This window comes from Rana temporaria, chromosome 5 (assembly GCF_905171775.1).
Source record: "Rana temporaria chromosome 5, aRanTem1.1, whole genome shotgun sequence".
Taxonomy (NCBI): Eukaryota; Metazoa; Chordata; class Amphibia; order Anura; family Ranidae; genus Rana; species Rana temporaria.
This window is the reverse complement of record NC_053493.1, coordinates 183,008,245-183,034,463: the sequence shown is the minus strand read 5'-3', so window position 1 is coordinate 183,034,463 and position 26,219 is coordinate 183,008,245. Positions and strand designations below refer to the sequence as shown.

Genomic DNA, 26,219 nt, shown 5'->3' with positions numbered 1-26,219 from the left:
GCGGCAGGAGGGGGGATGTCACCTCCCGCCGCCTGTAAGAACGATCTAGCAGCGGAACCGCCGCTATTATCGTTCTTACGTCGTGCAGAATCGCCGGCAGAAGAGAAGGATATCTGAATGATGCCTCTAGCTGCAGGCATCATTCAGATATCCCCCCACAAAGCCCAGGACGTCATATGATGTCCACCCGGATCGGTAGAGGTCCTTTGTGGACGTCATTTGACAATGGGCCGGGCGGGAAGTGGTTAAGCTGCATAATGGTCCTTAAGTGTTTAAAGTTAATTGAAGTAAAGCAAACATTTTCCCCTTTGTTTTGCAATATAAACTGCAGCTACCCTTAATGGTTCCCCTGCAAGTGGTCTTTAAATTTAGGTATCTTGGGGTTGAGGTGCAACAGCTGTTCAAATCTTATGTAACCAGTATTTCTCCCCTTATACAAAGGCTCAAGCATACTCTAAGCAACTGGACTAAACTGCTCTTGAATCTACTGGGGAGAAAAACGGAGTTAGTACTCACCGGTAACTCCTTTTCCAGTAGTCTTCCAGGACAGCCCTTGAGAGATGGAGTCCCTCCCATCGACACAGGAAACACATTGCCAATCAGTTCAAAAGGCGGTCCCTCAGGTCCCTGGTCAGTTATTTACCAAGAACTGAAGGATGAACTGAAAAATATAACCATAACATGTAATAACATTAATGCATTAACATAATTCAAGGGTGGGATCGTGCTGTCCTGGAAGACTACTGGAAAAGGAGTTACCGGTGAGTACTAACTCCGTTTTTCCCCAGTCGTCTTCCAGGACAGCCCTTGAGAGGATCCCCAAGTACTCACCAGATTACGGCGGGACCACAGCTTGGAGGACTTTCCTCCAAAAAGCCTGATCCTGACTGGACATTAAGTCGAGTCTATAATGCTCTGTAAAAGGTGGAGAAGCTTGACCACGTGGCTGCTTTACATATTTGCTCCGGGGTGGCACCAGCTCTTTCAGCCCAGGATGCCGAGAGTGCCCATGTGGAGTGGGCTTTAACACCCCCAGGAGGATCTTCATTTAGTATTCTATAACTTTTTGCTATAGCTAGCCTGATCCACCTAGCTATAGTGACCTTAAAAGCTCTTTGTCCCTTACGCTGTCCAGAAAAGAACACAACGAATCTGCAATTCTAAAAGGTTTGGCTCCATCTAGGTATTCTAGGATACACCTCCTCACATCTAATAAATGAAATTGCTTTTCTTTTTCGTTCAAGGCGTTCTGGCAGAATGAAGGGAGAACAATGTCTTGAGACCTATAGAATTTTGATGCCACCTTAGGCAAGAACCCAGGGTCTGTTTTTAGGATGACTTTGTCTTCAAGGATTTGAAGGAAGGACTCTCTAATAGAGAAGTCTTGCATTTCACTGACCCTGCGGGCTGAAGTGACTGTCACAAGGAGTACTGTTTTGAAAGTAAATAGTTTTAAAGAGGCCTCTGAGATAGGTTCAAATGGAGTTCCCAAGAAAGCTTTGTGGACGACAGACAAGTCCCAAGTTGGATTTATTTTGACCTTCGTTGGTTTCTGTCTAGTGATTGCTTTACAGAACCTGTAAATAAGAGGATCTTCCTGCAAACGTCTTTTTAAGTATACACTTAGTGCCGCTATCTGTACCTTAATAGTACTCGGGGTTAACCTTTTGTCTACCCCGTCTTGTGGAAACTACAAGATATTTGTTTTTTACTGTAGATAGCTCGAATGACTGGCTTTCGACTCTGAAGCAGGGTTTGAATCACTTTCTCTGATAACCCCTTATCCCTCAATTTTTTCTTCAGAAATCATGCTGCGAGTTTCAGCATGGGTACTTGAGGATGCAATAGGGGTCCGTGTGACAGAGGTCTTGTCTGCAGGGGAGCCTCAGAGGAGGTTGGTCTGTCAACCTTTAGAAACGTTGCGACTCCAGGTGTATTGCAGAGATGGATTTTAGATTGACTTCTGCCCACTGAAACGTATGTTTTGCTACCAACATTTAGACGAGGACTTCTGGTATCTCCCTGTTTGTTTACATAAGCTACTGCCATCATCATGTCTGAGCAGACTTGAAGGCGATCCACCAACCAATGGTGACCTTGTAGCTTGTCCTGAAATGCTAGTAGGGCTCTTAGGATGGCTGTTAACTTCTTCCAATTGGAAGAGAACTTTCTCTCTTCTGTTGTCCACCTGTCCTGTGCCCAGTATGGGTTGAGATGAGCTCCCCAACTGCTCGCATCCGTGGACAGAGTGGATGTGATAGGTAGTACCCAGAGAACTCCATTGTTTAGGTATCTTTTTTCCTTCCACCACCAGAGGGAACGATTTACTTTGGTGGGAATCGATATGTATTCCTCTAGACCTTTGTCTTTCACCTGTTCCGAAAGAAATCTTTGTAGGACTCTCTGGTGGAACCTGGCCCATTGCACCACCGGGATGGCTGCAATCATCAGAACAAGTGCTGACCTGACCTCCCTCACTGTACAATTGGGGTTGGTTTGAAGGAAAGACAACCTCTGTTTCAGATTCGATATCTTTTCCTCCGGCAAGACTACATTTTGTTCTACAGATAGGATCTTGTAACCGAAGTACAGAATATTCTGTGTTGGAGTTGCTTTGGATTTTTCCAACTTGACGATCCACCCCAGAGCCTCAGGGTGCGTTGTGTTAACTCCAAGTCCTGACAGAGTTGTTTCTCTGAGTGGGCTGCGAGGAGTAAGTCGTCTAGATATGGTATGATTGAGGCTGACTGGAGTTACAACGGAACCAATGCCTCTCCAAGAACTTTGGAAAGAATCTTGGAGACGACAACAGACCGAAGGGCCAGGCTCTGCACTGAAAATTATACATTTTTGAGTCTATCGCCATATGAAGAATTTTCTGGCATTCCTTCCTTATTGGGATATGCAGATAAGCACCCCTTTAATCCAGGGTAGCCATAAATACTTCTTTGATTAAATTGACTCCATCCGCAATTTCTTGTAAAAGATGGAGAGGTTCAGGGGTCTGAGGTTCATTTTGAGTAAAAAACCTTCCCCTTGTTCCTAAATAGGGACAGGTGTCAATACCTCTTGATCCACCATTCTCCCTATTAATAAGGGTAAAGCCCTGGCCCTTTCTGAGTGAATAGAGTTTTGTCATCAGAACTTGGATGGTGGTTTGCTGTGGAATTCAAGCGCATAACACAGTGGTGCAGTGAGTAGCACTTTCGAATAGCACCAAAAGGGTCGCTGGTTCGAATCCCAACCACGACACCATCTGCCTGGAGTTTGCATGTTCTCCCTGTGCATGCGTGGGTCTCCTCCGGGTACTCCGGCTTCCTCCCACACTCTAAAGACATGCTGGCAGGCAAATTGGATCCTGTCCAAATTGGTCCAGAATATATGTATATCTGTGTGTATGACTGCGTGTCACGATCCTACGGGGTAAAATGACTGCACCAGCCAAGCAGACTCTGGCTGGAAAAAAGCGCCCAGAGGCGACTCAGCTCGCATGAGTTGCGCCACACAAGTCATTCATTCATAACCTCTTTTGATTATGTTTAGAACAAATTCGTTTGAGGTCATCTTTTCCCATTGTGGAAAAAAGTTCTTAAGTCTTCCTCCCACAGGGACCCTGATGTCACTGGGGCTTGGGGTCCTGATAGGGGTATAGTTAAAAGTATGCCCCCTTTCCCTGTGAAATCTTTTCCTGTTTTGAGGGTTCCTTGGAAGAAAAAACTCTGAAAGTTTTTCTTTTTAGTAGGGAAAGATTTTATTTTGTCCACCGTTTCCAAGGCGGTGTCCAATTCAGGCCCAAAGACTAAATCTCCAGTAAAGGGGGTGCCGCACAAAGGTGTTTTGGACGGTGTCACCTGCCCATGTTTTCATCCAGGCAGACCTTCTGGCTGCTACTGAAAGCCGCCGATTTAACTAACTTTAACAGGGTCATTTGAAGCATCTGAGATGAAGCTAGTCGCCTTGAAAAGCATTTGGAAATGTTTTCAAGAGCTCCTCTCTATGAGTGCCTGCCTGTAAGTGTTCTTGTAGCTGTGACAACCAGAACTCCAATTTTCTAGCTGTACAGGAAGTGGCTATGGCTGGCTTCGATCCTGCCATTGAAGCATCCCAGGCCCTTTCCAAGACTATGTCTGTCTTTCTGTCCATTGGCTGTTTCGATACCTTGGACAGAGGGGCATCAAGTTTTGGATTATTATTCCAGACTGCCTCTGGGTTCTCGTTAAAGGGAAACCTTCTTTTGAGAGAATTTGGAAAGAACCTTTTTATCCGGTTCGGGTCATTGTCATGCCTGGATAATTGAGCTTCGTCCTCCTCAATTTCCAGAATATCATAGATAGCGCTAAACAACTTGTCTACTTCCTCAATAGACAGTTTATGGCGACTTTGTTAGCTGCAGCCTGATCCTCCTCCTGGTCTGAGTCAGAAGATTCAGGTCTAACTAACACGGGGCTATGCTCCCTGACCTTACGGGGCTCCCCAGAGCTGGGTATTGTGGGGCTTGGTGAAGGGGAAATTGCAGCTGGGCTACTGGTGGAAACAGATAAATTAAGTCCCTAAAGGATTTAAAGGTTGATGCCATCTTATCTTTAATGAGCTTAAACTTGGCTTAAAGGGGAGTTTGCCTCAGATTTCAATAAGCCTGCAATACATTGCTGCATAAGGCTTTGTTAGAGCCTGAGGATACACAATTAGGGCACTTTCCCTGACTTGTCTTCCCCTGAAGCCCCCTCAGCCTGAAAAGAGATAGATGGACTTAGTCCTTTGACCCTCAAAAGGCACCTGTACTGCAACCACCACTGCTGCTATTCCCGGGACAGTGTATCCACCATCATGAGGTAACTAGTCCCAGCCACCACTACCAGCATACATAAACAATCAGTACAGGGCTTGCCCAGCAGCCTACCTGGTTCCAGCTGGTGCCTACGTCCGCTGGAGTGTCCTGGGGATTCGGCACCATGGTCCCCCCTTTTTCACTCCGTATCCCGCCGCTAGTCCGGTATTGCTGGACGCAGGTCAGGGATTAGTAGGCCCAGCGTGGGCTTTCTCACTCCTCCTTGCGCCCTGGAGACCCGGAACCCCAAGTCTCGGCGCACAGTGATGCCACGATTCCGCCGGAAATGACGCTCAGCGTCTCCGACCCCCACTGCAACTGCAGCAAGGAGCTTGTAATGGACGAATCCACTTACCCGCTCCAGGGGGAACCGCGCCATTCTGCCACTGGCTCACATCGGCACTGGAAGGGGGAGGAAACTGGTCTGCTCTGGTTTGCTGGATGGTACCCGAGCCCAAGCACCTTAAGGTGAGACTTCCCTGGAGCCGACGGATAGGACCCAGTCCTCCTATACGGTCTCCATTCCCTGCAGGCAGCCCCTGAGAGATGAAGTATTTTCTCCATGTTCCTCTGGCAACATGTTCCTCCGACGGAGGAAACACAATAACTGACCAGGGACCTGAGGGACCGCCTTTTGAACTGATTGGCAATGTGTTTCCTGTGTCGATGGGAGGGACTCCATCTCTCAAGGGCTGTCCTGGAAGACGACTGGGGAAAAGTGATTGTAAGGCCACGTGTCTTTTACAAATCCTTTTCACGGAACAGTTTTTTCCTTATGCTAGGGTCACCAGTAAAGTATTTGCATATCGCCATCATCTCCCCTTTCAACTTTCTCTTCTCCAGAGAGAATAAGTTCAATGCTTTCAGTCTCTCCATAGCCAGCCTGTAGATTAGCTTTGTTGCCCTTTTCTGAACTCTTTCCAGTTCCAGCACATCCTCACGGCAATTATCTACTATACTCTAATCAAATACTTCTACCCAAAGTATTAACTGTTCCAACATTTGTTATGTACTACCCCACCTAATTAAGTTCTTCTTTAAGTGTCATCCCTCTGGACATTTCCTGTGTAAGGAAAAAATGTAAAAAACTTTTTTTAATGACTACACTAAGGGTAAGATGTGTGCCTGTGAGACGGGATGGGCTAAAACACCTGTCAGTTGAAAGTTGTTGGGTGTGTTCCATAAGGATGATTTTCCATTTGGGCAATTCCCTCTTAAAGGGGTTGTAAAGGTAATTTTGTGTTTCCCTAAATAGCTTCCTTTACCTTAGTGCAGTCCTCCTTCACTTACCTCATCCTTCGATTTTGCTTTTAAATGTCCTTATTTCTTCTGAGAATTCCTCACTTCCTGTACTTCTGTCTAACTACACACAGTAATGAAAGGCTTTCTCCCTGGTGTGGGGAGAGCCTCTTGAGGGGGGAGGGGGCGAGTAGGAGTGTAAGGACTCCCACTAACACACAGCTCCTTTCTCTATCTGCAAAGTAGAGAGTGTCCTGACTTGCCTTTTCGCCCCCTCAAGAGGCTTTCTCCACACCAGGGAGAAGGCCTTGCCTTACTGTGTGTAGTTACAGACAGAAGAACAGGAAGTGAGGATTTCTCAGAAGAAATAAGGACATTTAAAAGCAAAATCGAAGGATGAGGTAAGTGAAGGAGGACTGAACTAGGGTAAAGGAAGCTATTTAGGGAAACAAAAAATTACCTTTACAACCCCTTTAAGACAATTCTCACTGGTACAGATATCCCCACTGGAATGATTACCTTTACCTCCTCTACTGGTGACCTGTTGTGGGTTGTGAGCGAGTGCTGCTTATGAAGAGGTATTATACAAAGACCTATTAAGCTTACCCTTTCCCATGTGAGTTCTTCTGCTGCTCGATCCCATTCTAAAGCATTCCAATTCATGTCATCTGCAAAAAAAAAATGTAAAAAAATTAAAAAGGCTAGCTTCAAACTCTGTGGGAAAGAAGACATTAACCATTTAAGGACCGTCTCTTGCTCATTTATGTCTGCAGAATGGCACATGCACGTACCAGGTATGTGCTGTGCTAGTGTCCAGCCGTGGATTGCGGGCGCGCGCCTGCCACCCGGTCCGAAGCTCCGGGACCCGATCGCCGCTGGAGTCCCACGATCGGTCCCCGGAGCTGAAGAACGGTGTAGTGCTGTGTGTAAACACAGCTTCCCCGTTCTTCACTGTGGCTCCGTCATCGATCGTGTGATCCCTTTTATAGGGATACACAATCGATGACGTCACGCCTACAGCCACACACCCCTACAGTTAGAAACACATATTAGGTCATACATAACCCCTTCAGCGCCCCCTTGTGGTTAACTCCCAAACTGCAATTGTCATTTTCACAGTAAACAATGCATTTTAAATGCATTTTTTGCTGTGAAAATTACAATGGTCCCAAAAATGTGTAAAAATTGTCCAAAGTGTCCGCCATAATGTCGCAGTCACGTAAAAAATCAACCGATAAACGCTTATTGCGATTTTTTTTACCAAAAATAGATAGAAGAATACGTATCGGCCTAAACTGAGGAAAAAAACGTTTTATATGTTTTTGGGGGATATTTATTATAGCAAAAAGTAAAAAATAGATTTTTTTTCAAAATTGTCGCTCTATTTTTATTTATAGCGCAAAAAATAATAACCGCAGAGGTGATCAAATACCACCAAAAGAAAGCTCTATTTGTGGGGGGGAAAAAGCACGGGAAACAAGCACAGCTTTACAGGTATACTACAATTTTGTTTGGGAGCCACGTCGTACAACCGCGCAATTGTCTGTTAAAGCGACGCAGTGCAGAATCGCAAAACCTGGCCGGGTCCTTTAGCTACCTAAAAGTCCGGGTCTTACGTGGTTAAAGATGCCATTTAGTGACCAGCCCAGTCATGGTAAACAGGGATGAGCTTCGAGTTCGAGTCGAACTCATGTTCAACTCGAACATTGCCTGTTCCGCGAACAGCGAACAATTTGGGGTGTTCGCGACAAATTCGAAAAGCCGCGGAACACCATGTAAAAGTATATGGTAGAAATCTAAAGTGCCAATTATAAAGGCTTATATGTAAGTTATTGTCATAAAAAGTGTTTGGGGACCTGGGTCCTGTCCCAGGGGACATGTATCGATGCAAAAAAAAAACACACCTGTTTTTTTCAGGAGCAGTGATTTTAATGCTTAAAGTGAAACAATAAAAGTGAAATATCCCTTTAGATTTCATTCCTTGGGGGGGTGTATAGTATACCTGTAAAGCTGTGCTGGTTTCCCGTGCTTAGAACCCTCCTTGCATTCACATAGGGGGGCCGGGATCTGGGGGTCACCTTTGTTAAAGGGGTCTTCCAGAATCCGATAAGCCCCCCGCCCGTAGACCACCACAACCACCGGGCAAGGGTTGTGGGGATAAGGCCCTTGTCCCCATCAACATGGGGACATGGTGCTTTAAGGGGTTACAGACCCACAAAGCATCCTCCCAATGTTGAGGGCATGATGCCTGGTATGGTTCAGGGGGGGGGGGCACTCTCTCCCCCCCTTTTTCCTGTGGCCTGCCAAGTTGCGTGCTCAGATAAAGGGTCTAGTGTGGATTTTTGGGGGGAACTCCACGCCATTATCTTTAAAAATTTGGGGTGGAGTTCCCCTTAAAATCCATACCAGACCTGAAGGGTCTGGAATGGATATTTGGGGAAACCCCACATATTTTTTTTTTTATTTGACGCGGGGGTTCCCCTTAATATCCATGCCAGGCAATTGAATTCGGGGGGACCCCCACGCATTTATTTTTATGAATGACTTTTCTCTGTATTGCCGGGAGCCGCGAGTGGTTTTAAATTACTTTTTTCCTTCAGAAATGACATTTTGTGCAGGGACAGTTCCAAGCACAGGAAACAAGCGCTACTTCACAGGCATACTATACACCAAACCCCCCCCCCCCCCCCCCCCGGTACGAAATTTAAAGGAATATTTCACTTTTATTGTTTCACTTTAAGCATCATTAAAATCATTGCTCCCGAAAAACTGCAGTTTTTAATTTTTTTTTTTTTGCATTGATACATGTCCCCTGGGGCAGGACTAGGGTCCCCAAACATTTGTTAGGATAATCACTTGCATATTAGCCTTTAAAATTAGCACTTTAGATTTCAAACATTCAAGTCTCAGACTTTAACGGCATTCTAAAGTTCACACAAACTTTTGGTCTGTTTGCAGGTTCTGGTGCGAACCGAACGGGGGGGGGGGGGGGGGTGTTCGCCTCATCCCTAATGGCAAAAAAGAAGACAATACCAATGCTTGAACACATTCCTACTTGTTGTAACCATTTTTTTTTTAATGGAATATTCAAGATATGCATTTTCACGCTATTGCCTAAATGCTGGAGGAGCACATAAAGCTGGACTCAACTCAAAGAGCTTAACAGACAAGCAAAATGCATATATAGGGTTAGTTTAACTCAGGTCTCGACAAATCCCAGGCGCCAGGTCGACATGGCGACTAGAAATAGTGTCCTGGCGACTTGGCTTGGAAGGTGGGCAAAAAAATTTTTTTTTTTATTTATTTTTTAGGAGCTGGCGCCATCTGGTGGTGAGCCGTTGGTATTACAAGTTATTACCACCATATGTGAGCTGGCGCCATGTGGTGGTGGCCATTGGTATTACAAGTTAAGCATTACAAGTTAAACACAGCAATTCTAATGTCATTTTTCACTATTTTCACTGCCATCTTCTTCCCTCTAATTAGAACCCCCAAACATTATATATATTTTTTATCCTAACACCCTAGAGAATAAAATGGCGATGGTTGCAATACTTTGTCATGCCGTATTTGCGCAGCAGTCTGGGAAAAAATTACACTTTTTATAATTAGAAAGTAAAGTTATCCCCATTTTTTTTTATATTATGAAAGATAATGTTACGCCGAGTAAAATCATACCCAACATGTCACGCTTCAAAATTGCGTCCGCTCGTGGAATGCCGACAAACTTTTACCCTTTAAAATCTTACTAGGCGACATTTAAAAAAAATCTACAGGTTGCATGTTTTGAGTTACAGAGGAGGTCTAGGGCTAGAATTATTGCTCTCGCTCTACCAATCGCGGCAATATCTCACATGTGTGGTTTGAACACAGTTTACATATGCGGGCGCTGCTCATGTATGCGTTTGCTTCTGCGTGCAAGCTCGTCGGGACGGGGTGCGTTCTCTGGCTCCTAACTTTTTTAGCTGGCTCCTAGATTCCAAGCAAATTTGTCAAACCCTGGTTTAAGTAGCAAAAAGATTTGTACTTTTGTCCTTTCACTCAGAACATTTTCAGCATTTTTAACCACTTTACCACTGGGCACTTAAATCCCCTTCCTAACCATATACATTTTCAGCTTTCAGTGCTCTCACAATTTGAATGACAATTACTCAGTCATACAACACTGTACCCATATGAAATTTGTCCTTTTTTTCCACACAAATAGAGCTTTTTTTTGCGCTATAAAAAAAAAAAAAAAAAAAGAAGACTGAAAATTCTGTGAAAAAAAAAAAAAAAATTATTTTTTCCAATTTCCGTTATAAAATTTCGAAAATTTGTCATTTCCTGATGCATTCATGGCAGCATACACTGACAGGATTGGTTAGCTATAAATTTGAAGGGGAGACGCCCCACACCATTCTCTTTTTTTATCCTCACCTGACGGATTGGACGGACACGCAAGTAATGCCTCTTACCACACATCGCCCCAGCAGGTTCAAGCCTCTCCTGTTTGGAAGTCCCTCCTGTACAGTCGCTAAAGTAGCTTTTACGGAGGGAACCCTGTTCTGGTGGTCTCAGGGGCACATGGAAATATACTGGCACATTTGTAGCAAGCTTTAAAATAAGCTTCAATTCCCGCAGTGGCCCCCACTGTCTTTCTCTTTTTCCTCTCCAGTATGCGCTGCCATGAATGTATTGTTAACAATCACATTTGTCATCCAGGGTTTTATTCATATTTGGTACCTTTTTTGTTGGTATCAGCTCTCGCTGAGCCCTGTGGTTCCTCTGGCACCCCCATACTCTCTGGGTCACCGCCGTGTCCTCCACGCCGATCTGCGCATGTGCTCAGCACAATGATGACGCCGCCTGTCCCCTCTCCCCACTTCCAAGATGGCGCCGGGTGAGCGGGACGCTTCCGCGCATGCGAGATTGTGTCATTTTCGCCGCGATGTCGGCGCCGAATTTAAAAGCACAGTCCTATTGCTGTGTGCTACAAGCTGCCGCTCTGCATTAGCCAGAGTGAAGATTTCAGAAGGTTTGTACCACAGATGTCTCAGCCCAGCTGGCTAGGCTTTATTGACAGCCTAAAAAATGTAATATTTAATAAGGGGAAAATATATATAATTAAATAAATTCCAATTTTTTTTTTTTTAATAAATAAATAAATAGATAAAACACATGTGGGGGCATATTTTAACAGTCTTGCTTTCCCTCTCCTTTTCCCATTTTTTTTCCAGGCGGTCTCTCTGCCATCTCCTCATGGAGGCCACTGCCCTCGCAGACCACCATTAGCAAACTAGGTAAGAGGCCGTCCAGAAGGTGTTAAGTAGAGAAGAGACAAAAAAGAGCCTGACCACTAACGCTACATTTTTGGTAGCCCTATCAGGTCAAGAGACGCAAGCTCGCGGCACAGAGGGAGATCAAGCCATGCTTCCGGTAGAAGGTCACGCAGAAGTCGCTCAAGGTCACCCTCACGCTATCATCGCTCAAGATATAGCCCCACGGGTCACAGCCGCTCCTGTCATAGTCGGTCCCACCACAGACGATCACCTTCATCCCACCGTGAACGGAGCCATCATACCCACCCCGCGGCAAACGTTTGCTGGGTATGCGGGGCTCCAGCCTTGCCAGGAAAATTGGCTTGTCACTCTTGCTTCAACGAAGCAACCAAAGAGAAAGAATTGAATGCCAGAGTAGCTACAGAGCTCTTAAGAGAATCCCCACGTGTCAATTTTGGGAACTCTGGCTCCTCTAGTGCACGATCCTACCCCAGCACCCGGCCGTTACGCCCAGGCTTCAGAAACCCTCTGAGAATGAGGATCGTGAGCTGGTGTCAGGCTTCCTCTTCTGTTTAGTCGAACAATTTGCCCGCTCAGTCAAAGAAGCGATCGGCTGGGAGGAGGATAAGGCAGAACCTCAGAAGGTTCAGAAATAAAAAGGGATCCTGAATCGTTTCCCTTCATCGAAGAGCTGGAAGATCTCAAAGGATGAGTGGGAGAGGTCGGATAAGCGGCCTAGTCTAAGCAACAAGTTTGCAAAATTGTACCCCTTAAATGAGTCAAAAATCAATTATTTGATCAATGCACCTACGATCGATTCATCTTTAATGCAACTCGCTAGACACGTTACCCTGCCGATTGAAGATGCAGTTACCTTCAAGGACGTACTTGATCGTAAAATTGATCTAGAACTGAAGAAAGCTTACTCCACGGCAGGAGGCGCTTGTAGGCCGGCTATCACCACAGCTGCAGTAGCTAAAGCCATCTCTGCATGGGCAGCCAACGTTGAGAAGTCCATTCTAGAAGGAGCCGAACAGGAGAAAATTATTTCCTCCCTGCAGGAAATTAAGTTGGCAGGCGACTTAATGGCAGGAGCCTCAGTCGACATTATCCGATCTTTAGCAAGGGCAATGCTAGCCTCAGTTATGGCAAGAAGAGCCTTATGGCTGAAACCCTGGATAGCGGATGTAGAATCAAAATCAAACTGGTGCAGCATTCCATATGACTGCTCAAATTTATTTGGTGCAAAGCTGGACACAGCCATCTCCAAAGTTACCGGAGGAAAATCGGGGCTGATCCCCTCCGATAGGAAACCCAAGTCCCAGAAAGGTCCCGCTTTCAGGCGTAATCTCCCTGACAAGTACAGAGATGTTAGATCCTACCATCCCGGCAGGGAATTCAGGAGGGACTGGAGGAATACTCGACCCTCCTTCACAAGGGTACAGAAGGCCAAGGCTATCACAGCTGGGGAACAGCAGAAGTCCTTTTGAGGGTTTGCCCGCCCACCCAGCTCAGGTGGGCGCCAGGCTCAAGAGATTCGATCAATTATGGGCAAGTCACATATCAGATCCATGGACACTATCCACTATCAAGACCGGTCACAAATGGAAATTCATGGGCACATTGCCGGAGAACACATTCCAGACTACCAAAGTACCATGTTCCCCAGACAAAAGAAGGTTACTTCTACAATATTTATTTTTGGTACGGAAAAAAAAAAAACAGGGGACCTACGTCCAGTCCTGGACCTAAAAAGGCTCAACAAGATCAAAATAAAGGCCTTCAAAATGGAAAGCCTTCAGTCCATTTTGTTGGTGGTGAACGTGGATGTTATCGGTAGATTTATCGGACGCTTACACCTTCACGTCCCGATTCATCCCGCCTTCCAAAAGTTCTTTTGGTTCTCAATCAGTGTAATTTCCAATTACGATGTCTCCCATTCAGCATCTCCTCAGCACCCAGAACATTCACCAAAGTTTTTACCCCTGATCGCACATCTCAGGAAGAAGGGGTTGCGAGTGCATCATTATTTAGACAACATCCTGCTCCTGGCAGGATGCAGAATCTATTATCATCCAGACGCCTACCGGCCAGAGCCTGCCTCAGTATCCTGGGGTCCATGTCTGCGATCATACCCATGGTACAGTGGTCCCAGTGGCACATGCAAGTTTTATAAAACTCCTTTCTCAGGCAGTGGAATGGAACGTCAATGCTCCAGACCATTCACATCTCAAGTTGGGTAAAGCAATCAGTATGGTGGTGGACACACTCGTCCTACCTCAGGAAGTTCAGACCAATAGTTCCCCCAAGTTCAGAAGTAGTAACATCGGACGCCAGCCAGAGGGGATGGGGGAGCACATTACCTGGACCAAGTAGCCCAAGGCCAGTGGCACTTCCGAGCCCAGGGCATAGTGTCATATTTTGGACCTCAGGCAGCCTTTCAGGCTCTCAGGACCTTTGCGCCTCTTCTAGAGGGGAAGAATGTCCTTATCAGGATGGACAACAAAGGAGCGGTGTCATATATCCAGAGACAGGGAGGCACCAGGAGTCGGACGCTTCTGGAGGAAGTTCGCCCCATACTAGAATGGGCACAAGTGCACCTGTTAGATCTGAGGGCAGTGTATGTCCCGGCAGCACAGAATCTGTTGGCCGACTACCTAAGTCGAGAGACACTTTCCAACAACGAGTGGTCCCTGAACCAACAGGTATTCTCTATTCTTACGAAAACTTGGGGAGTACCAGAAATCGACCTAGCGGCCACGCCAAAAAACTCCCAGTGTCTGAGGTTCCTGTCCAGAGCCCACTTTCCATCAGCCGAAGGAACAGACTGCCTAGTCTACCCATGGAACTTTGAACTGGGGTACATTTTCCCTCCAACTGCTCTGATCGTGAGATTCCTGTCCCGACTGCGGAAGTCCTCAGCCATGGTTATAGCAGTTATGCCGTTCTGGCTGAGGAGGCCATGGTTTACGACCCTGCTACAACTCAGCACGCAGCCTCCAATTCATCTTTCATATACCAGGGATCTCCTATATCAAGGGCAATTCTTCCATCCAGCCCCAGAGAAGCTGCATCTGGCAGCTTGGAAGTTGAGAGAAGTTAGGTTAAGGGAACAAGGATGCTCCAAAGAAGAAATTTCGACCCTAATGCAAGCTAGAAAGAGCTCCACTAATGCCACCTATACTAGAATCTGGGAGAGGTTTGTGTCGATGGCACAGCAAAGAGATTGGAATCCTATCTCACCAGAACCATCTCAAATTCTTGAATTTCTTCAGTCAGGGCTTAACAAAGGCCTAAGCTTGGGTACCCTGAAGGTTCAAGTATCCGCCCTTTCCGCCAAGACGGGTACTAGATGGGCTCTTCATCCTCTGGTCACTCAATTTCTGAAGGCCTGCATGAAGATCAGACCACCTAGGAAGCCAGCCTTTCCAACATGGGATCTTGCAGTAGTGTAGTACTAGAGGCCTTGTCAAATCCACCCTTTTTTCCGTTCAATGTAGTCTCACTATGGAACCTAACTCTAAAGCTGACTTTCCTTATTGCTATCACTTCAGCTAAAAGGGTGTCGGAGATTCAAGCACTTATGGCTACGGAACCCTATTTAGGGTTCTTCCCTGACAAAGTGGTACTGAAAACATTGCTACTTAAAAATCCCCATAGGCGACGCTTTAATTTTTTTTATTGGTTACATGTTTTCAGTTACAGAGGAGGTCAGGGGCCAAAATTATTGCTCTCGCTCTAACGTTCACATTGATAACTCACATGTGTAGTTTGAACACCGATTTCATATGTCGTCGGGAATTACGTATGCGTTCTGCATGCGAGCACACGGGGACAGGGGCACTTTCCTTTTTTATTTTTCATTTTACTTTATATTAGTTTGACATTTTTTTCCCCAAAAATATTTTTTGATCACTTTTATTTTATATTACAAGGAATGTAAACATCCCTTGTAATAGGAATATAGCATGACAGGTCCTCTTTACAGTGAGATGTGGGGTCAATAAGACCTTACATCTCACTTCTAGGCTGGGAAGCCTAAAAAAAAAAAAAAAAAACCCTGGCTTCGATCGTAGCGGTGAGTCGGTAGAAGCATCGGAAGGGTGGCGGGGGGGGGAACCTCCCCTCTTGCCTCCCGTAAAAATGATTAAGTGGCAGAACAGCTGCAATTATCATTCTTATGGTGTAGGGAATCGCTGGCTGAAAAAGCTATCTGAATGATGTCTGTAGCTGCACCCATTATTCAGATATCCCCACTCAAAGTCGAGGACGTCATATGACAGCCGGGAAGTGGTTAAAACACATTTTTTTTTTTTTTTTTTACAAAAAAGTTTATACAAAATTTCTAGCACATGGCATGTACATACCAAAAATGACACCCCAAAATAGATTGTCCTACTCCTCCTGGAGTATGGCGATACCACATGTGTGAGACGTCCACAGCCTGGCCACATACAGAGGCAGAGTATGGCTGGATCTGTGACTGCAATTGTCACAGATACAGCGCTGCTGCCATCTGCTCTCTTCCCCTCTCCTCTCACACTGTACCGATCGGTACAGAGAGGGGAGAGAGGAACCAACATCATCACATGACGCCGGTTTGTTTACAAGTGATGGCTCCGGCATTTGACAGAGCGATCACATGGTAAACTGACGTTATCAGCGACAATTTACCGCGATTTGTGATGCGCCAGGTCTTCTAGACCCAGCGGTCATGGATATTTCCAGGCGCGCGCCCCAGGCAGTAGACGTATTCTGACTATAGCGCGGTCGGCATGTGGTTAAAGAATGTTTAAAGAACCCAAGCTGGTTTGGTCAACACAGGCTCCTCCAGGGCAAGACAAGCGAGTACTGCACCAAAAAAGCTATAAAAAAAATATCCCAGTATATATAGCTTGGAAAAGACATTAGTGGATTGGGTATCCTCTTAAGACAGATGTAGAAATCTCTTCTAGGGAAAGCATAGGAGCTCAGAGGGAAGAATCAGAAATGGATTCTGGAGAAGATAGAGGGAACTTGCTTGCATATTTATGTCTGATTTTAGCCTGCTCCCATTAAGATTTTTTTCAGCTTACACTCAACCATTAGCGACATTTGAGCTGGCAAGAGCTGCATACCCATTTCCATTGCACCAATAATCTGACATGTAGTGAGGGATAACCCAACAGCAGCACTCATGCTTTGCACTGAGGTGCAGAAAGCATTATACCTTCTGTGACAAGTCACCGCAGGCACTGAAAGAATTGACACCCAAGTTCTGTACTAAACAATTGGGATAAGAAAATTTCCTAAAAGCATTAACGAATCCTTCAAGAGTTTCTTGAAAATGTGATAATTCCATGCATCCCTCTGAACATTTTTTCATAGATCTATAGTAAATAATGCTCTTTCTAAATGACCAATGTTGTGTGAATTGCTTTGAAGAGCTGTTCTGTTTCTCCTCCTCCAACATCCTGAATAAATTGAATGGCTAAGATGGAGGACATCTCTTCTCTCATAGAATCCATAAGACCTTTGAAAAAGTTTGAGTGGCGTCGCTAAAGTCAAACATGTTGCAGGTATAAGGTGGCTTAAAGTATAATGATTAATAAATTCAGACAAATCTATATATTTAGGTACCTTTTAACATTGCTAAAAAAGGTGAAAAACTCCCAGTTAAGGTACAGATCATGATCCATCAGCTTTGTATCTGGCCACAGCAGCCAGTGAATGACAGCACTAAACCCGGAAGTGATACTGCCATAAAAGTTGGGCTAGGGTGACGAAACACAAAACTAAAAACAGGCAGGTCAGTGTTATTTGTATACGATCTGAGACTCGTGTTTCCTATTTTAGATAGGTGGAGTCTCTTGAAGCCTGTAAGTTAATTAGGGAAACATCCACCTATTGTCTTCTTTAAGCAAAGTTTATGAGAGATGACCTATTCTCCAGGGAAAGCAAGTTAAAATGTTTGTAAAACTTTGTGTTTTTTCACCTTAAATGTATCCTATGCATTAAGGTGAAAAAACACCTTCCACTCTCTGACCCCCCCCCCCTCCTCCCCCATTTTACTTACCTGAGCCCCGAAATTCTGTGGGTTTGTTCCTGTGTCGTTTTCCAAACTGCTTAAGGGCTCTTCATTGGTTAGATTGATAGCAGCGCAGCCATTGGCTCCCATTGCTGTCAATCAAATCAATGACGCGGCGCACTGAGTCATACACTTGGCGGCTATGGCTGCCGAGTATCACACGGGAGCGCACCCGCACGGTAACCCCCTTGGGAGAGAGCTTCCCAGAGGGGGTTAGCTCTTGCTGGGAGGAGCCTCGAATATATATATATAATTATATACTATATACACACACACACTGTATATTGCAATTATTCTATGCAAACTGTATTAAAAAGCATCCTGCTACAAGTTTACTTCAAGTTTGTAAATACCTTGTGCCCCATTATTTCCATCAGCTGCATCCTCCATTACTGCTTCATCTTCTTCATTATCTTCTTCATCCTCATCTGCCAGTTCCCCTGGTATCTCAGGATTTTCACCAAGGACCACATGTTCTACTGGAGGGTTGGCAAGTTGGACAAGAGCAATATTGTTTGCAATTACATTACCAGCATCTTGCACCTAAAGCGAATTAAGTGGCGTCATTAAGGAGAATTTAGTTGAAAGTTGGGCAATATATCATATCCATTTAAAATGTTGTTAAAAGATCTTGGAACATTCTGTAATGGTACTTTTACTGCACATAAAAAGCTAGAAAAAAAATACACCTAGACTCTGCACTGTACATTCAGTTTAGAATTTGCTTTTGTATAAAAAACATGTCTTCTTACAATATAATAAATGCTTTAACACATCCGTCCCTTATACTGCTGATATCAAGAAAACATAATAAGGGACGAGGACGTAATAGGATATCCAACTCAAACTTCATTTGAAGAACTGTACAGGATACCTGTATGGATGGAGTGCCTATTCCACTAGACCCGCCCACCAATTTTCCACACTTGTGATGTGGAGAGAGAGAGGAAAGGGACAGAATTGTTAGTTCTGATGAAGGGATGGTCATGTGTTTAGTTTTGAGTGGCAACATTTCTGATGCTTGTCATGACTGTGGCATTGTCCAACTATAATATTGGTTGGTGTTCTTACAATAGTCAAAAAATGTAACTGACAATTGAATCAGTGTGTAAATAATCAATCTGTGCAATCCAATACTATGTCAATGAAATTAAATTAAAAAAAGTTGCTAGCCAACACTTATAAGTGATTCAAACCTTAGTGAGCCAAGATACTGTATACAACACAAGGATGTAGCACAACTTACAAAAAAAGAAACCATTGAATAAAAGTGCAAACAATTGTGCAAAAAATGTGTACAAAAAAAAATATATAACCCAAGTATATCCAAAAATATTAAAGGAGGAAACAATAAAAGTGCAAACAATTGTACAAAAAATAGTCCAATGTATATCCAAAAATATTGAAGGAAAATAAAACGATAACCAATTTGAAGCCACTCCAATCACCAATGTGACATGAAATGCAAAGTTTGAATCCTCCACCCTTGTAGATTAGCCTCTCATTTCACTGCCGTGACCCCTGCATTACCAAAAGGTCCCACCACATGTTTCTCCCTCTCTGGGGATGAAGACAAACTGCTGCCACTTCAAATGCCTCTTACTCGTACGGATTATTAGATTTCCAATCCCCACAGCATACATGCAGGAAGAAAAAATATCACAGATTTAGTGCTCTGTTTAAAACTTCACATTTCTAAAAAGGTATAGTATTGCACTTAGGGCTGCAGAGCCCTGACATGGGAGTCAGTATGTGCCCATCATATGCTGCTATCTGTAGCTTTCCCTGTGTCTCCTCTGCCCCCCCCCCACTTCATCTCTCGCTTTAGCCAATTTGCTCCTCTCCCCACTGCTTCAAGACTAATCTGTATGTATATCATCCCCTCTGTCAGATAAAAAGCTGTGTCCTAGTGCCTGTGCTTTATAAAATAAAATAATGATTTCTACCTGTTTTAACAGCGTCTTTTAGGAATCACATAACTCCAAGCTCTCTGTTCTCCCCCTCTCGTCAGCAGGGGAATATTGACCCCACCCACTGGAGATATACAGGGGGAGGAGACGGCCTGGAGTCATCTTATCACTGGAAGATGCTGTTAGAACAGGTAGAAATAGTTTGTGTTATAAAGCACAGGCACTAGGATGCAGCTTTTTATCTGACAGAGGGGATGAGATAGAGCCTTAACCACTTTAAACTAAAACATTTTTTTTTGGATAGAGCGGAGAGGGATTAGAATCTGTCAGTTTTGTATTGCTGTCTGCATACCATGCTCTCCGTTTCCCTGTTTATCATTGAAAGTAAAAGAAAATCCTAAATAAATAATCCCAATAAGAGGGGAAATCTTCCAATGGGGACACAAGTTCTGGTGACCTTGGGTCTCCAAGGGATTCCCTTACTTTGCATTAATTTCCTGTTTGGATATGGGGCAGGAAGTGAAGGTTAATCTCCAGGATGGGACACAGATGGCAAAAAAAAGTGACAGGTGTTATAACCCTTGCTTGCTCTTTACAAAATAAAAAAAGTGTTGCCTATAGTTCTTTTTTGTAAAAAAAAAAAAAAAAAAAAAAAAAAATGGTTATACAAATCTTACACCCCCTTCCCCACAAAGTGCAATGTTCCATAAAGTGCAAGATCACCATTCGGAACAAATAAAACAATCGTTAAACTTCTAATATCTACAAGAGTATTGACCTTATACCAATATAGGCTAGCAAGTGTAAAGGTCATAACAGATCATATCAGTCCACAAGCAGATAAGTTAAGACATGCCTCAAACCTTTTAATTCAAAGTCTCATTGTCCGAAAGACAGCATTGTCATACATTTTAAAAATTTTCGGGTAAGCCCCTACTCAAGTACGTGGCTTTATGAAAACGTCAATGCCTTATTGACTATGCCCAGTAAGCTAGAGGAGGGAGCCTCAGGCTTCCTCCAGCATAACAAAATGGCCTTGCAAGCATAGAACAAGGAAAGATAAATCAAGGTCCTTTGAGCCCCGAGTGGTGCAACCTCCTCCATCAAACCATAGCAAACATACTGAGACTGTCAGGGGGACGGGTAATGACAGTATGTCTTTAATGGTCCTAGTGACACCTGCCCAAAACTCCCTTATCGGCTGGCAATGCCAAAATATATGGTCAAAATCAGCCAGACTAGTGGTGCAGCGCCAACATATCTCCTGTACCATATATGCTTGCAATTCTCGCCGGGGTATAAAACTCTATAGAGTATTTTTAAATTGGATACAACGATCACGAGCCGACGAGAGCCGGAACAAGTGGTCCCACATATCAACCCAGTCATCCCTCTGAAATTAGGTATCACTGCACCCCATTTAAAGCTGAGGAAAGCGGTAAATGTTTCCAGGCATCCAGCTTATTCTTAACTTTGGCGAGGAGTGGTGATAAGTTGACTGACAGATAGTCTCCCACTCACTAGGGGATACACAAACCCTGAGGTACTTAAAGATACCCAATCTATAGGGACCAATTGTGATGCCTAGAGCTGAGCCCCATCATCAATGGCCATATTAGATTTTTCACAATTTACTAGTAGACCATAAAAAAAGTACCCAAAATCTCAAGTACCACCTCCAGAGAAGATTTGGGATACTCCCAAAAAAAGAAAAAAAAACGAAGTTACTTACTGGTAACGTTCTTTTCTGGAGTCTTTCAGGACAGCCACCTAAGAGACCTTGGCTCCTCCCCTGTGTAGGAAACATCGCGCCAGCCTCCTATAAATTGCATCCTCCCCTGCTGGTCCTCAGTTCTTTTAAGAGCACCTCCAGTTGCTGGGGAGACACAAGAATATATGATACACATAGTTAACCATATCACATTTCCTGTAAGGAAATCTTTAATACACATTCGGGTGGGTACCCGGCTGTCCTGAAAGACTCCGGGAAAGAACGTTACCAGTAAGTAACTTCGTTTTCCCCCTAATCGTCTTTCAGGACAGCCAACTGAGAGGATAACCGAGCACTTACCCTAGGGTGGGACCACAGCTTGTAAGACCTTGCGTCCAAAGGTCTGATCCGTAGCTGACCTAAGATCCACCCTATAGTGTCTTACGAAGGTGGCAAAGCTGGACCATGTCGCCGCTTTACAAATCTGCTCTGGCATTGCTCCAGCTCTTTCTGCCTGTGAGGCTGCCATTGATCTTGTGGAGTGCGCTCTGATACCTTCTGGAATCTGTATGCCTCCTAACTTGTAAGCCTGTTCAATGGCTTCTCTTAGCCATCTCGCTATGGTGCGTCTAGTGGCTCTATGCCCTTTCCTAGCTCCAGAATGTAAAATAAATAAGGAATCCGCCTTCCTTAGTGTCTTAGTTACCTCTAAATAATGCAAGACGTATCTCCTGACGTCTAAGTTATGAAACTTTACTACTTGCTCTTTAGAAGGGTTCGGACAAAATGAAGGTAACACAATTTCTTGTTCCCTATGGAATCTCAAGACTTTTGGCAGGAATCCCAAGTCCATTTTAAAAATTATGCGGTCTGCAAAGATCTGACAAAAGGGGGGTCTGATTGATAAGGCCTCCATCTCACAGACCCTTTTTGCTGTGGCGATGGCCACTAGAAAGACTGCTTTTAGCGTCAGCGTCTTAAGCAACGCTGTATCCTGGCCTAGGCCAACAAGGCCCAGGCCTAGGGCAGCACTTTGCAGGGGAACAGCACAGAAAGAGTCCCCGCCGGCTTGCGCTACACTGTTAGTGTAGCGCCAGTCTTATAGGGCGGACTGGGCTGACAGTCAAATTTGTCTAGCGCCCCCATAAAGCAGCTGCACTGCTTCCGGTATGTGGGTGGCCGGCATTCCGCAACTAAGGAGGGGCTGCTTCTAATCTGAAATGTCTCTATTTGATAGAGAACTGGATGACAAAGAGTTATCTTAAGCTCAACGGCTCAAAAACAGAACTTCTCCTGTTTCACGCCAATCGGAAGAATCAACTGGCAACAACCTGGACACCTCCGCCCATTCTAGGAAAAATCATCACCCCTAGCACCAAAGTCAAAAGTCTTGGGGTCTTCTTTGACACCTACATGACAATGGATGCACAAATAGGGTCAGTAGTCAGCGGATCACACCATCTGCTACGCCTATTACGCAGACTAATCCCATTTATTCCTAAAGAAGACATAGCAGTCGTGGTGGGAACAATTGTTAATTCCAGGCTGGACTATGCAAATGCCCTCTATCTCGGACTACCAAAGTACCAAATCACGCGCCTGCAGGTCGTTCAGAACACGGCTGCGCGTCTGGTGACTGGAAAAAAAACATGGGAATCAATCTCCCCATCACTGAGAAGCCTTCACTGGCTACCAGTGAAAGACAGAATCTCTTTCAAAGCACTCTGTCTAATGCATAAATGTATTTGGGGTAATGCCCCCCAATACCTATGCGACAAAATAAAAGCCTACAACCCCAATCGCGCTCTGCGATCCTCCAACCAAAATTTACTCCAAATCCCCAAAACCAGATACAAGTCCAAAGGAGAAAGAAGATTTGCTGTCCAAGGCCCTCGACTTTGGAACACTTTGCCAACCTCCATTCGGTTGGAGGAGAACCACTTGGCCTTTAGGAGAAAGATCAAAACCCACCTCTTCTGAGCCCAAGGGAGAAGTGGTCAAACAAGCGCCCAGAGGCGATTCAGTTCGCATGTGTAGCGCTATATACATTTTTCACTCACTCACTCACTCATAAGGGCAGTGCATTCACATATACCTTGAGAACCTTTACCACCACAACTGTTCGCAAAGCAATAGCTATGGGTTCAATTGCAAGAGTGATAGGGATGGGGAAAGTGGACACCCCTACGTGTCCCCATACCTACCTAATCGTCGCCTTGGGTCTACTGTACAGCATGACAATCCAGATACAAGAAGGGGGGGGGGGGGAACTGCGCTAAACCTAGAAAAAATTACTACGTGAAAAAGCTGCCAGAACACAAAGTATAAGGCAATGGTGAAACAAAAGTGCAGCGCTAATAAATGGTGATCATTAATGGTAAACACAAATAATGAATATACAAAGATGTATATAAATAAAGTCCACGTGGGAGCCTGGAAAGCTTGTAATGCTGGGTGAACGATAAACACACTGTTGCATGAATGAATTCACAGTCCAACACCGCAGTGACAAGTGAATGTAATCTTGTGAAGTATACAGTTGCCTGAAGGGATCATCACAAAACATCAACTGGAAAGGTAAGTAAATAGGTACTCTTACCGAGAGGCGTGGACTCCACTGTTAGTATTAACAGCAAGTTTGAAAAGGCGTAGTGGTCTCAGCGGACCTGGATCTCTGCATAGACAGCCCCTCTGGGCGGCGATGGTTGTATGAATCCGATGAGACGAATACCACCAATCACAGGAACCGGATGGATGCAGCTTCCAATGCAGATCATATGGGAAGCCCCGATGAATGGATAGGGCAATGATGAACACAAAATGGGAAAAAATAAAAAGTGCTCCAAATGGTGCAGGTCAAACTAAACCATGACAGGTTTCATTTGAATATAAAAAGTCATAAAAAACACGTGCAAAAAAATAAAAGCAGTATGGGGTGCTTTAAAACTTTACAGCACCCCATACTGCTTTTATTTCTTTGCACGTGTTTTTTTTCTCATTTTGGGAAGTCCACTGTTTTCGGTAAGAGTACCTATTTACTTGCCTTTCCACTTGATGTTTTGTGATGATCCCTTCAGGCTACTGTATACTTCACGAGATTGCATTCAATTGTCCCTGCGGTGTTGGACTGTGAATTCATTCATGCAACAGTGTGTTTATCATTCACCCAGAATTGCGAGCTTTCCAGGCTCCCACGTGGACTTGTTTATATACATCTTTGTATATTCATTATTTGTGTTTACCATTAATGATAACCATTTTTTAGCGCTGCACTTGTTTCACCAATCCAGATACAAAACATTTCCCCACGGTTTTACGGCACATGCGTTTTGAACATATAGTGCCAGTCTACAGAGTCCAAGGCTTTTGCCATATCAAGGGACACTACCACCCTTGCTCAAATGTTAGCATGGTTAATCTGTAAATGTGCAAACAGTCTGTGAAGATTCGTGTCCGTGGACATCTGGGGAATAAAACTGGTTTTGGTCAATGTATACCAGCGTAGATAACCTGACAATCTAGTGGCTAATATTTTCGTCAAGCTCTTAAGATCTTGATTCAATAGAGCAATAGGCCTGTAAGAAGAGCAACTCAGAGGGTCCATGCCCGGTTTGGGCAACAGAATTACCTGAGCTTACAAAAAAGAATCTGGGAGAATATTATTTTCTAGACAGAAATGAAACAGGGCCTCGAGTCTCGGAACAAGGGCTTCCAGATGTAGTCTATTCCACTCTTTGCATAACTCGAGACCTAGATATTTTTTTTGGAGGGGGGAGCTCTAATAGCAATGTCCTTCTCCGTAATCTCAGACTCTAAGATGTCTTTGTCCGCCTCAGAAAGAACAGGTATATTGAGGGAGGAAAGTAAAAATGCCAGGTCCTGTTCATTATAAGCCGAGTATAGGTGTATATAGCGCTCTGTAATATTACACAAAAAAGGTATCCAAGATGGCGTTCGGATCAGTGAGCAGTGTTCCCTGTGAGTTCGCAATACAGGGAATATTAGTCTGAACTCCGTTGTGGCACCAGAATAGCCAGTAAGTTCCCATTTTTATCTCCTTGCTCAAAACAGAAATACAGCTCTTTGTCCAAGAAGTGTCAGTCAGCTCAGTATAAAAGTAACTCCAAAAGACGACAAGCTTCTAGCAATTCCATATACGTAACATCTGACTGTTCAACTGCATGGGTCAGCACACACGCTCTTTCCCTATCTTGAAGTTTCTGTGACTTGACGTTAAATTCTTTATGTGCTTGCTTAATAGCAAATATATGATGTTGCATACAGGCCTTGAATGCATCCCATACAATAAGCTGAGAGGCCGAGGTGGAGTTTGTCCTCCCAGTAGCTGGAAAAAGTCAGAGCTACCTGAGAAGCCACCGATTCCAACTCAAACCAACCTGGATGTAACCTCCATCCAACGTGTACAGACAAACGGTGTATGATCTGACAGGCCACCTGGAAGATAATCGGCTCCCCTCACTAGTTGCAGCATGGGAGCATTGGAAAATGCTTGATCAATCCTCAAAGAGGATCTATGGGTTTTAGATAAATGTGAAAAGCTCGGATTCTTCCATCAACACAGCTCTGTTAAGGAAATTGTCTCTGCCCAAGCTACTAGGTCCACAGATGCGGCTCTAGTTGTATTAGAACAGTCTAGGGTAGCACTTAATATGGCATTAAAATTGCCTGCAATAATGAGAGGTAAATATATAAAAGGTAGCCAATTTGGTTAGTAAGTCATACACCACCTGTATCTTAAATGGGGAGGCACATAAAAGGTTGAACAGTAACATTCTATACATATAAATATCAGCAACAACAATTACATAACGACCACCCATATCTGTAATCACCTGTTGGATGGAACAGGGACCTTGCTGATCAAGATAGCAAACCCCCTGGAATACGTGGCATGTAGAGCACGCTGAATCCAGGAATGTCGCAAAGTCAGGACCCTGTTGCCATCCAAATGTGTCTCTTGTGGGAAGACTATATGAGGCCTAAGTGGTTTAAGATATTGGAACATCACGGCTAGACGGAATCCATTGTTCAAGCCTCGAATGTACCAAGACACCAAGTTAAAAGGTAGACCCCATCATATAAAGATATTATAAAAATAATAAACGGCATAAAAACAACACTATTAGAATTTTTAGCGCCCAATAACCTCCTAAAGCCTCCTGTATATTATTACTCATGTGTA

At 44.4% G+C, this 26,219-nt stretch overlaps 1 protein-coding gene across 4 annotated transcripts in view; it reads right to left on the bottom strand.

The window, feature by feature from the left end:
* The window catches only part of MARCHF6 (membrane associated ring-CH-type finger 6), a 1,325,445-nt gene that overhangs the window by 959,719 nt on the left and 339,507 nt on the right, over positions 1–26,219 (bottom strand). For all 4 annotated transcript variants that reach the window (XM_040351967.1, XM_040351966.1, XM_040351964.1 and 1 more), the window contains exons 7-8: positions 17,749–17,938; positions 6,674–6,735 (exon numbers count right to left, since the gene is read on the bottom strand). In XM_040351967.1, the coding sequence (XP_040207901.1) occupies positions 6,674–6,735; positions 17,749–17,938 (252 nt within the window). The remainder of the gene's footprint in view (positions 1–6,673; positions 6,736–17,748; positions 17,939–26,219) is intronic.